The sequence below is a fragment of the Mixophyes fleayi genome, chromosome 1, assembly GCF_038048845.1.
Source record: "Mixophyes fleayi isolate aMixFle1 chromosome 1, aMixFle1.hap1, whole genome shotgun sequence".
In the NCBI taxonomy this organism is placed as follows: Eukaryota; Metazoa; Chordata; class Amphibia; order Anura; family Limnodynastidae; genus Mixophyes; species Mixophyes fleayi.
In genome coordinates, this window is record NC_134402.1 from 299,425,663 (window position 1) to 299,439,095 (window position 13,433).

A 13,433-nucleotide genomic window follows, 5' to 3' on the forward strand; every position below is an offset into this window, starting at 1 on the left:
TACAGCTTTCAATAATGAGTCACACTCAGCACTGGAACAACAGTTATAACTATGCTAACCATTTAGGGGTAGATTCCAGTGGTCTTACTTTTCCACGTGAAATGTACCAAGAGTACTTCAATAACAAAACCAGCGGTATTGAGAGTCTACAAATAGGGATACATTTTTGCTCACACCCCTAGTAGGTACAAGTAAAAATGAGCAAGATCACTTTCCCCATGTGTCCAATTAGCCATCAGGTGCCCAGGGCAACGAGCTCAGTACCTCTGGGCTAATAAAAGTTTTACACTGCGACCAATGGCAGAATCTATTTAATTTGCAAAGTTTGGTCCATCGTTGGTACTGAAAAGATAAAAAAAAAAAATGCACTGCTGTTATACAAATGGACAAACCTTTATGTTTTCTGCAAAGCAAACCCAGGCAGGTATTTGATCCGTTAACGTGCAGTTACAATGCACTTTGAACAAGGTTTGAGCAAACAATGAATGAATATGATTATTATTGGAACTATTTTACATGTTAAGGAGCATTTTGAGAAGCATATCAAATGTTTTGGTAATCACCATCTTCTCTACATCCTCACACCCTGACTTTTCTTAGAAAGCAAATGCTCAGAAAAAGAGGAAACGAACACCTACAACCATTTCAACCACAAACTGACACCGTCTCTTCTTTCTGGTAATGTGTTGCTATAAGAACATGTAATGTAGCAATGTGTTTTAAGACATAATGCCAGTCCATAAAACACCTGTAATTTACAGAAGACAAAAAGGAAGAAATGAAATAAAATCTGTTAATCCCAAATTAGCAATAAAATGCTTGGCATAGCAACATCACTATTTTTTTTATACAGAAAACTGTCTAATACAATCTGCAGAAGAGATCATTGACAAGTTTCCAGATTAGAGAAAAAGGGGGAGAGGGAGGGGGAAGAAAAAACCCAACAAAAAAAAAACAACAAAAAACACTTTTAAACATGGATGCCAAGGGGTGGAATTTCCTCTCAGCTGGAGATTACAATAAACACTTTGGTTACTTTCACAGGAATTATTTGCTGCCTGTTTGTCAAGTACAAAAAGATCAATAATCCTTACTACTAGTAAAAATCAGACTGCTGATGGTGTCCTGGTGGAAAACTAAAGCACTTGAATAATTACCCATCTGTTAAAAAATACAAATGTTATGTCAATGCGATAATAGAACAGGTATACCATGTCTGACTTTAATTTGAAGAAGTCCGGAATATTAATGGATCATGAATAGGCGACATATACCACTTCTTCTAAATTTCCAGTGTAAGAATTTAGAAGTGGTGATGTATGTGAATGGAATTTGATAGTTTTGCAGTGAGTGCAGTAGAAGTGGTGGTATGACATACCACCAAATACCAGCCCACTATGACCGGTGTAAAAAAGAAATTAAATAAAAAAAAATATAAAATACTTTTTACACACACACACACACACACACACACACACACACACACACACACACACACACACACTATAAATTACAAATAATTCACAAATCCGTTTTAACTAAAGCCCTTCCCAATTCCTTTACCTTTTGGACTCACTGCAATTACTTAACCCTTATATACAGCAAGGACCTATGCGGATGGGATTCAGTAAAACTGATCTTTAAAGTGAAAAACCCCTTTAATAACAATGTATAAATATTATGGTCTTTGTAGCCATGAGTGCATTAGACAGCTACATCTAGAAGAAGTGTGAGCAATTCATTCTAATCAAGTCTCTCTCGGGGAACCCACACAGTTTTTACAATTAACAGCATTGTTGACCTCAACAGAATGTAAAAGTTGTCCATTTTCCCCCCAAAATATAATTGTAAAAAACGATTTTAATCATGATTGATTAAGTTTCCATTTTCGGTAAAAACAGAAATTAATACAGCACATCAGGAGGAAAGCAGTAGATACAGCCCAAGCACTTGACACACAAAACACAGAACAGAATGGGACACTTACACTGGCCATGTGCCATGATCCTGAAGCCTATTACGTTCATAAACCATCAAGACAGAATAGCACGAATGGTAGAGGGGAGCCATATACAATCCACCAGGTGACAATGCCACACAATGCAGAGAACAGCATAGCTAGGGCCCATCTAAAAGAAGGGGAGAAGATGAAAAAAAAAAAAATACAAAATGGAGAAGCAGGGCTTGGAAAGCTATAGCAGGTACAACTGCAGTGTTGGGTGCAAAACAGCAAGCACTGGGTCATGCTCAGGGAAACAGACAGACACAAGAGAACGTGGGACACAGCACTAATCCTCTCTGACAGAGCAAAACCACATGTGCACATTGTACAAAACAAATATCTAGCACATAAGGACACAACCATAGAATTATGAGGACCCAAAAACAAGCAGGTAAAATTTTACATTATTTAAAGGAATGGTGCGTAAAGCAAAATACATACATGCTGGGGTCTAAAGAAATAAGGCTTCATCTGAACATTTTCTCCCACAGTGAGAAAGTTGGAAAAGACTGACAGGAAAGGTGTAACACAGAAATAGGTAAATCATTATTTGTTCAAACCAACTCCATTTTGACAGATATCAGCTGCTGGAGACAAACACTCAGCACGTCTCTGTTAATTCACAAGAAACAGAGGGAAAAGTAAAAAGAACCAATAAATCTATAACCTGGAAATACAAACAAAACAAAAAAAAACCAAAAACTTATAAACAAGCATTTCCTCATTTAAGTTTCCTTTGGCCACAACTGTCCACCAATGACAGCTGGACATATTTCCTTATGCTTTTCATTATATAATCAAAAGGAAGAAAAAAGTTTAAACTTGTGCAAACAACAAACAAAAAAAAACCAAAACCAAAATAAAAATATCACCCAGCTGAAACACCTTCCAGTTACTATGAAAGGTAGAGTAAGGGGAATGTGCCAGATTGTTTATTCAAACAACTTAACAGTTAGTATAACAATGTTGCCACACTCATGCATTGTTGTATATCCACCAATGGTATATTGCCATGAGCCGCACTCATTGGGAGGGGAATATTTATCTCCAATTGTGAGCAATAGATCAATATTTAGAGATATGTGGTCTATACTGACTGCACTTTCTAGAAACACTGAACAGACCAAAAATAGAACAAGCTGCCTTCAGGATTTATCTAGAGTTTAAACAGAGATGGGAAGAGCTTATGTAATTACAATTACACCTGGCATCATCCATAAAACCAAGCAAACAAAAAACAAATTGTGAAGGCTCATGTTCTTCATGCAAACCTCACATAAATTGTGAAGCTCACTATACACGTTTCATGCAGCGCCGTGCTTTACAAAAGGTGTACAAATACAACATTTTCACATTTATATCAAACGCATACAACAAATAGCCAATTACAGACCAAACTATACGTATACACAGTTTACATTTCTGTACTAGTAGTTGTAGTAGTATATCAGCGTACATGCGAATGTCATTAGTACAGTCCATTCATGGTTAATATTTATGGGTTATAAAATGTGGCCATTATTACACATTATGTATACACTCCACAAAGTGCACAATGGTGTGATCTTCACAGAAAATGTGGATTTTGAATTAAGAATATGAGTCTCCATCAATTCTTTACCTTTCCAGGGTATGGAGATAACCATTTTGGGTACAGGTTAAAATATGTCCCCCAACTAGTGACTGTTCTCAGGACAACATACCACAGGCAGGTGTATGGCTACCCATGATTACATACCCTTAGGACAACATACCACAGGTAGGTGTATGGCTGTCCATGACTACATACCTTAGAACAACATACCACACACAGGCAGGTGTATGGCTGCCCATGACTACATACCCTTAGGACACCATACCACAGGTAGGTGTACGGCTGCCCATGACTACACACGCTTGGGACAACATACCACAGGTAGGTGTACGGCTGCCCATGACTACATGCTCTGGCTGTTACCAGCTCATTATGCATACATAAAAGAGGACATGCATTTTTACATGCATGAGGCTAATATGACTATAGCACGGTCTCCTCGGAGCTCTGCCTGAGGAGACAGGACGACGCTCCAAGGAGCTGCAACACTAAAATTAGAATAATGCCCCAGAATACCGGACGCATGGGCAACATAACAAAGATGCTCAAGGAGGAAATTTGTTCTTACTTTCTCAACTCCACTCTGAGCAGTATAGGAGCAGAGCATGCAGGGGAGAGGCAGCAGAACGGCTTGGCAAGAGGTCAGTGTGGAGGGGGGTTGCGTGGAGGGGGACAATGGGCGAGAGATGAGTGGGACAATGTATGCATAATTACATATACAAAATATCCGAAAACACCCTTCGAGAAACCCTGCAATTGTTCCTGCCTAGAATCTAACTCATTCTAGCAGACGGCTTTATGTCTTAGATAAATGCTGGTCATCCTCTGCGAGCACCTTGCACAGTATGACATTGTGCGAGCGCGCAGTCTTTTTACTACTGGACTGTAAGGTATAGTCTCCTCAAAGTCTGAAGACAAACCAGTACAAAGTTCAAAATCAAATTAGACATCCCCCCCATCACTGGGCCAGAGCTGACCTTACTATAAAGGAAGACTGCACAATCAGCAGCAAGAGAAGATCACCCTCTCAAGAAAGTGCCCAAGCCCAGTGACAAACTAATCAGTAAGCTGAAGCTATTCACATGTATTTAAAATGCATCTTATTACTGTATTTTTTTATTTACTTTCATATATTTGTGACTGTATATTCAATTACCTAGCTACAATATGATATTCATAGAAATGCTAAATTGCCTCAAAGACCCCCCCAAATAAAAAAACAAAAAAAACTGCACCTGGTACTGAATGATTACATTGAATGATTACTTTAGCTCGTTACAAAATGAATACATGTTAAAAAGTGTGCTGGAGCTCTGGTATATCTATGCCTGTTTGAACAACTTCATTATTCATCTAATGACCCCATAAGTAATGGGGGAAGGTCTACTACAATGTATACCGTTTTGTTTTCCATTAGTATTCATAGAAAGGACTGAAAAGTATTTATAAAAAACTTTTGCATGTTGAACTATTTTGTGCAGAGGAGAAAGCAACTTTGTCCTGATAACATCCACTTGTATAAACAGCCACTTTGTGGAATTAAATAGTGATTTTGAAAAGAGCAGACACAAAGTTGGTCTTAAACTTGCAATAATATTTTTCCATTATACCTTGCTAAAAAATTCACCAGAAGTACAACCACCAGAACATCAGAAGGATTTTACTGAAAATCACTGCACCTACATCAAAGTATGGACTATGTTTTGTCAATTAAAAGAATTCATGCTCAATTAGTATTTTATGTTATTTAAGCTACAAACCAAAGTAAACAGTGCACTGCATAAACAAAGGTTAATAAAAATAAAACCAAGCTGTGCAAATAGTTTAACAAAAAATACAAAGATGAACTATATATCTGGATTTCAATAAAGGTGCATTTAAATGTACGGTATATACAGCCTCTAATAGTATAAAGGGAATCAACCCACCAGTGAAACTAGGAACACTAAACAAGCATAAAATGCTTAACTTTTTTTTGTTTGTTTTTTTTGAAAGCTACAAAGTTGTTTTTTTTATGAGGATGCATGTGCAGTCTGTTTACATTCCTATACATCCAAAGACCTCTATCCCTAATGAAGCAAATGTGCAAACTTTGTACACATGACAGCACAGCCATTCCGAATCATTCTACACATAAAACACAAAAACAAATTAGAAAAGACTGCAAACACAAAATATAAAAAAAGTACAACTTGAGCTTTTTAGAAGTTTAACACAATTGTAACAAAATGTAACTCCAATGAACATAATGTTTGGCCCTTTGCTTAACATCCAATCTTCATCTCTCACCATTTGATGTTAACAAAACAAAACAAAAACCCAAACCACCCACGAAGGTGTCAAGGGTTAGGGTTACTTACGAGAGTGGAGCTGCAGAGGATATTCTTGCTTGTTTTTTACTTTTTAAGGCACGGAGCTTATCACCCTGGGTCACATTGGTTACTTCATCATCATCACTATACTGTACAAAATGTAGTAAAATATTAGCCATTAAGAAAAAACATTTTTAATTTTCAATTTTGTTATATCATTTTCTATATAGTTTGAAGTTGCACTAAATTTAACCCTATACGAATAGGCATTTTACAACATTTACAGAATAATGAAATCGATTTCATGAGCGAAATGTGATCTAATTGCATGCACTGTACAGCTAGACATAAAAAAATAATAAAAAAAATCAGTTTCAAGGCTACAATAAATTGTACACAATAAATTATGTAGATGACGCATGTCGGAAATTAAATTCAAGTAGCTCCGTAGAGGTGTGTAGGGCCTTAATAACACAAATTGCGTCACCATGGCCCCATCCTCTTCACAGGAAATGGGAGGCACAATCCAGGAGGGTGGCTTAATCTCTCAGAAGGATTCCCAAAATTCTGGCGTCTCACGGACATTTCGGGAAAGTAAGCTAGTATGTTTTAAGATAGCATTGCTACAGTGTGATTAAAGTTCCTGTAATATCTCCCTGCAGAAACATAACTAAATCATGATGCCTGAATGATACAAATCACATTAACAATAGGCAATTAAGCTTTATTTATTGAACTAATGAACCAATGTTTAATGTGTTTTCTGCATTGAAATACTAATTTATATCACTTTACGCCATAGAATAAACATCATCAGGGAACCCTGTGAGCTGTACACACCTCCACATTGACTATAACTGCAATAATATAAATAAAACTTCAAAACAGATTGGACTTTCAGCCAAGAAAACCGCAACATTTACATGAATCTACTTATCAGTACATAAATTCAATATATTGATTATGACTTCTTCGTATTATAAGTCAATCACCTCTGTCTCGCTGTGTATGCTTGACCGTTCTTTTTCATAGTGCCTCCCATAGTTTCCATTATTCATATATAAATTACATTTTATTTTTTTTAAAGAGCAAGACACTAAATTCTCTCTTCCTGGTCAATCTGACAACAGTGAGACACTGAAGTCAGAAGACAGGAAATTGGACAATTGTGAAAATTCCCACTACACCTCTATTCCAGAAGTCCTCTTAGGAATGGATACAAGGTCCTCTGGAGGTCTGATTTGTATTGGGTGGGAGGCAAGTACCCCACAAACCAACTTGCATAAGAAGAGACTGTAATCTAGCTTCCTATTACATTTTTATCAATTGTCGGGTTGTATGCCAGGAATGAATGATTAAGCAGTACAAGCCGAGTGCACACCAATATACATGTTGGACTACTAACAAATGGTAAGACATTGCAGGACAGAAGAGTTGCTGCCTTGAAGTCGGTCAGCAACATAAGAACCAGATGCTGCATTCGTACCAGGCCGGGAAACAAACAGGAGAAACTTTCAAGAATTTGTGTATTCTCCAAAGAAAAGGCTTGAACATTAATGAATCACCCTCAACACCAAATTAAGAAATCTTAAATCCACAACATATTGGCTAATTTTCTGTGGATCCTATTTAGGAGTTCGATACACATATTTCCATAGATTACCAGTTCAAGGTCTTCTTTTCCAGAAGCTTTGCCTAGATCATCATGAAGAGAAATATCGTCCACCCCAGAAAGGATGAATGTCACAGACACTTTGCTCCCGTTTTCATTCTCTCTCTGCTTTTTGCGGTAATTGTCGCCTTCATTCCAAAGACTCATTTGCTTACTGTGAACAAATAGAATACATTATGGAAAAGGTTTGTTTCCCCCCCCCCCCCCACTGCAACTAAATGACTTTTTCACCATAACTGAAAGGTCTGCCTTTGATTTAAGAATAAAATTTACAAATACACAACTGAAATACTCTTACATGTGAGAACATTGAGATGGTTAATGTTATTTCAGTACTTTATATAGACATCGTTGGTTGAATCCCATACTAACAACTCCTTTAAATTAAAACATGATCCAAGATCGATTTTATCTGCAGCCAACATCAACATAATGTCAACCATGCAATTTGCACCAAGCAGTAGATTTAAAGTTCTCCACGGTGTTAAGCATAGTAGGGGGCGAGTTTCCAAGTAACTGTGGGGGTTCTGGACACTGGAATTTAGCTAGATATAGCATGTGTGTGCGTATATATGCCCAGATGAATGTTCCTTGCATCAGCAATGTTTTTTTAAATGAGCAAAAACAAAAAAAACTGGTATATTACATTAATACATATTTCTAAGTGGATAAATATGCTAGAAGTAACTGCAGTATATACTTTACAAAATATTACCATAACGCACTGTGTGGACTTGCAAATTCATACACAGGGGCAGGATAGGTGATGTTACAGCGGCTCAAATGAGTGAAGCGTCAGCTTTTTGACCTGCATTAAATTCCAGGCGTTAAATCCATCAAGCTGCGGGTTTGAAAAAGTGGAGATGTTTCCTATAGCAACCAATTAGATTCTAGTCATCATTCATTTAGTACATTCTACAAAATGATAGCTATAATCCGATTGGTTGCTATAGGCAACATCTACACTTTTTAAAACTCGTAGCAGTGGGATGGAGATGGCTACAGCCGACTCATGGACTGGGGAGGCAATTCCTTACTTTATAATGGAGCTGCAGTGGAATTGTAGGTTAACACTGAATGATACATTTGCTTTGCAAAAAAATGTTTACAAAGGCTTTTAACAAAAGGCTTGCTGAAATACTGGTAACTTCCATATTATCAACAATACTTACTCAACCAGGAAGTGCTGCTGAGGTCCAATCACTGACCCAGGTCGGCATATTCGAATCCAAGCAATGGATTCTGCAGCAGTCATTCTGTAATGCTTCATAATGTAACATGCTATAAGCGTACCAGTCCGCCCAAGACCAGCTGAAAAACAGCCAAGAGATAGATTATATACACACACTTCAGTTAGTGTGTAGCTTATTAAACGGACACAAATGTTATCAATCTTCTCCTCAAATACCACCAATAAATGTTTTAATGACTGTTTCTATGGCAAAACATTACTCACATTTGGACAGAAAAAATAAATGCCAAGACATGTATAAGACAAGATGTGCCACAAAAAAAAAAAAAAAAAACTCACCAAAAAAAAATACCACAAAACTTATAATACCATACAGTGGCGCACGCAGGGGGGTTTCGGAGTCTCTAGAAACCCCCCCCTGCGCTAAGTGGTCACTGTCCTATACAGCAGCCGCGGCGCTGTCAAAGAAGCGTCCGCAGCGGTGCTGTATTGTATACAGCACCGCCGCAGACGCTTCTTAGACAGCGTCGTGGCTGCTGTTTAGGACAGCGCTGACGAAACGGAGCAGCTCTCTCGGTTTTTTTTTTGGGTCGGCGGGGAGAAACCCCCCCCCCAACAATCCTCCGTGCGCCCCTGCCATAAGAGTTTGCCCAAATATAAAATATGCAAAGAATTGCTAAACAATGACAGCAAACTATGGTATAGCTGATATAATAATGTGGTATCGTAATATAGCAATTTATAATGAGTTCTTTATTTCAGGGATGCCCATGAAGCTAGAATCCGGGAATACAGAGCATAACAGCCAGGATCTGGCATTTGCAGGCCCGACAGTGCTAGATCTCCATTAAGCATAGCAGGTCTAGAACATTTAAATGAGGAACTATCTTAAGTGAAAGACATACAGTCAAATCATTTTAGACGGTAAACCCCTTTACAACTTTTGATGATCTTGTTACACTATATTCGTATTAATCTACCAAAGTCTAGATATATCCCAAACTACAATGCAGCAGTGGAGGGTGAATATATAATGCAACAACACACTAACTAGTTAGCTTCAAAAAATGAGCCTACAAACAGAAACACAATGTAGCGTCGTAAAAATTAAATAAAATTAGAAGAGGTTTCACATAATTTAGCAACTCTGAGTAGACTCAGCAGAGAAATAATTGAAATAAATAATGACAGGATATTAAGAATATTAATACTACAATCACATAAGATTATGAATTTGCACAAACCTTTGCAGTGTACTGCTATAGCACCTTCTGCATTTTCACAGATGTTTAGAAACTTCTTAACAATGGCATCACTTGGAGTACTTCCATCAATAAAGAATAGATCATGATGATCAAACCCGGCTTCTGTAAATTTCTTTGCATCGTACATCTTCTTGTTTAGGCGAATAATAGTAGAAACTTCATGTTCTCTGAAGTAAGGGAAATAGGATTCTGGAGCATGCTGAGGGTAACCTGGAGAAAGAAAGCAAATATGTCAGAAAGGTTGAATTGTTATCCATTGCAATTTATAAACAAGACTGTATGTAGACAATAATAGTATTAAGGTCCTCTTGTTAAAAGAAAGCAAAAAAACAAAAAAAGGGACACACCAAAAATACTGCCAATATTTTTAATAGTATCCGTTACATGCACATACATTGCTGTTCCCAAGGGAATAACTGGATCCCTAAAATAGACTACAACCATAAATCGAAGAACAAGGAATGCTAAATGTGTCCACCTACAATAATATATATCAATACACTGAATTAGTTTGTTAAAATATAAGAATGTGTGACTCCTCAAAGCACAATGTCTGGCCCGTATATAGAGCACTATTAACCTCCTAAAGAATGATATATTCCCAGGCTTACTAAAATGACCAAACGGTGCCCAGGAGAATAGAAAGTCAGCTAGCCAGCCTACAAAATCATTCAAATCCAGGAGACCTGTAATAGGTGGTAGTTACGGAACTTTATGGCAAGATTCCCAATTTCAAGGAGGAAATATAGTCCAGCCAGCAATCAGTACTTTTCTAAAGTTATTAGTGTAATAGGTTAAATCATACTGTTGTAGTTTAATAGTGCTTTATATCTTGTCCAGATACAGCCCTATGAGGAATTAAGTCACTAATTCTTAGCGGTTGGCCCATTCTTGCTTTTTTATTTCACAAATTTTATTGTTTACTTTTGTGATTAAATTGTTTTTGTATTTATATTATTCAACATACAAATTTGATTTATTGATTTATATTATTGAAGGAAGACACATTTAGCACTTGGATTTGTGGTTGCTGCCTCTTTTGTTAAGTATAGGCTTTAAACAGACTGTAGCCAAAAAAAAACCTCCAATTAAAACAAAAAATGACACCCTCCACTCTCACAACAGGCTAGCCTAGAAGAAATGCATGCAAACTTCGTTTTGGATGGCTCCCACCATTAGCTGTTAACTACAAAGACAAACTCATTCTATCATTTTCATCTCTCTGATACGCCATTTAGCAGACCATACAGAACGGTTTGGTAAACTATCCAGAGGAAAGTAAAATACGGATGTAATATTAAACTATGTGAATTCCACCAAATGTTAATTTAATTAAAGTTTTGGATGGAATCCTAATTTTATCCTAATACTACATAGGATCAAAATACATATACGATTATTCTAGTACTCAAAAAGAAGCAACATTTAAAACCATTTTCTATTTCCTGAAAATTCTAAAAACTTTTTTAAAGGCCCTGATCAATATAGGAACATCCTAACTACATACCATTTTCGATTTTACTTTTGTGATGGGGTCCACTAAAAGCTAGAAATTTATTTGGAATTAACCAGTTTAAGTCTCCATTTTCAGCTCTCTAAAGGGGAAAAAAAAATAAAAAAAATCATAGTTAACAAGGAACAAACTTTTTTCCCAGGTTATATGCGATAATGTGACGGCCGACTGCCATAATAGCAATCCTCACCTCATAATGTTGGTATTCCTCCAGATAAAAGGTTCTAAAATCAAAGAATTCGTACTGCGAAGCCTGCACAAAAACAGAATTCAGAACATGTAAAACATACATTGTACAACAAGCCTGTAAAGAGTGAACTTTGAAGAACACAAAATGCATTGGCCACTTATTGGTCTGCAAAATGTTTTAAAAATAAGTTTGTAATTGTGTATAATTTATGCTACGATGACTTAAGACTCTTCAATAGATAGTAATAGTTTATTTAAAAAAATAAAATAAAAATGACCCCAAATGTTTTCTACAGTGTACCAAATGTAAATTGGAGTGCTGGACATCTATACAAAATGAAGTTTGTACTAAGTTTATAATATCTGTTTCACACAATGTGCATTCTCTTGGAATTATTACATTGATGTTTAGCGCCATTTAAGGACTTTAGTAGATACACACCTGAAGGATGTTGGCATTTTGTTATCAATAAAACAGGATGGGGGTAGTTATCTCCACGTATTTTACATTCAAAAACGTCAAGAATATCCAAACACATTCTTAATGGTCTATAAAATCAGATTTCTCTCATCTTCCCCACCCCTCCATAGCACTTTACAAGAGAAGCACCTCACCTTTTGCACAGCATGGAAACAGTCCAGCAGCGTTAAATGAAATGTACAAGTTCCAAATGAGGCGTCCCTGGAACACAAAGCAACCAATCATATATTGTCATCGTTAATAGGCTATCTGCTCTGCACCCATACCTCTATTCCAATGTAGTAACGCTGAAACTATAGCATGATTGCACCATTGAAGATCAGCAAGTATAATAAAGAGCAATATTGCACTAAGTGCAGTCATGTAAAGCACCCTATTTTATAATTAAAATTCTGTAAAGCAATGCAGCCACCAAATATCCAGCAGAAACGCTCTGAAAACCATTTAAGACATATTTAAATGCAAGCAAAAATGTAAACCGCACTGTGTTTGGAAATATGGAAAATTATATATATATATATATATATATATATATATATATATATATATATATATATATATATATATATATATATTAGGCTGATATGCACTGTAAAATATGCAATGTTCGAAATAATGCACCAAATTTATGATAACACATGTAAATGAGGAATTTTAACTGCAGTGAGTACAAAGCCTTTAGGCTACACATTTGTGTTGCTCTGTGTATTTAAATTGTTAAGTGTTAATTTGGACACTTTCAATGTGTCATATACATCAAAATTATCATGTAAATGCCTATTAAACATGCCACAAAGCTGTCTATATGCATTTTTAAATGAATTCAAACGTCAGGGTGTATGTAGCCCTAAGTGAGAAACGTTACCCATTTCAATATAAAAATTTACATCCAGGAAAGTGTGGTACTATACCATTTGACTAGATTTTTATACAGTTTGTGATGTCGATGGTCACAAATGCCAAAAGACTGCTTATTAGGTGCATTATCAAATAGCCCTAAGCACAAACCTATGAGGGGTTATTTACAGAAATGTAAAAACACTGCTTACCTAAATGGAAGGTAGGTCACATGCTCCATTTGTAAAGTTAGGTACATTTCTTCAGGGAGCTTCTTCAAATACAAGATCTATAAAATAGGCAAATAAACACAAGATTAAAATAAGGAAAAGAAATATAGATGATAGGTAGACTATTAGCATACTGACTGTGCCAT

General features: G+C 36.4%; 1 protein-coding gene across 15 annotated transcripts in view; it reads right to left on the bottom strand.

Annotated features, from left to right (window-relative positions):
- CDC14B (cell division cycle 14B) overlaps positions 1–13,433 on the bottom strand; it is a 58,613-nt gene that overhangs the window by 10,987 nt on the left and 34,193 nt on the right. For all 15 annotated transcript variants that reach the window (XR_012692395.1, XR_012692389.1, XM_075211110.1 and 12 more), the window contains exons 5-12: positions 13,270–13,346; positions 12,355–12,421; positions 11,741–11,803; positions 11,545–11,632; positions 10,017–10,247; positions 8,753–8,891; positions 7,572–7,734; positions 5,957–6,057 (exon numbers count right to left, since the gene is read on the bottom strand). Coding sequence is in view for 13 of the 15 variants with exons in the window: in XM_075211110.1 (XP_075067211.1) it covers positions 5,957–6,057; positions 7,572–7,734; positions 8,753–8,891; positions 10,017–10,247; positions 11,545–11,632; positions 11,741–11,803; positions 12,355–12,421; positions 13,270–13,346 (929 nt within the window). In the remaining 2 variants the exon portion in view is untranslated. The remainder of the gene's footprint in view (positions 1–5,956; positions 6,058–7,571; positions 7,735–8,752; positions 8,892–10,016; positions 10,248–11,544; positions 11,633–11,740; positions 11,804–12,354; positions 12,422–13,269; positions 13,347–13,433) is intronic.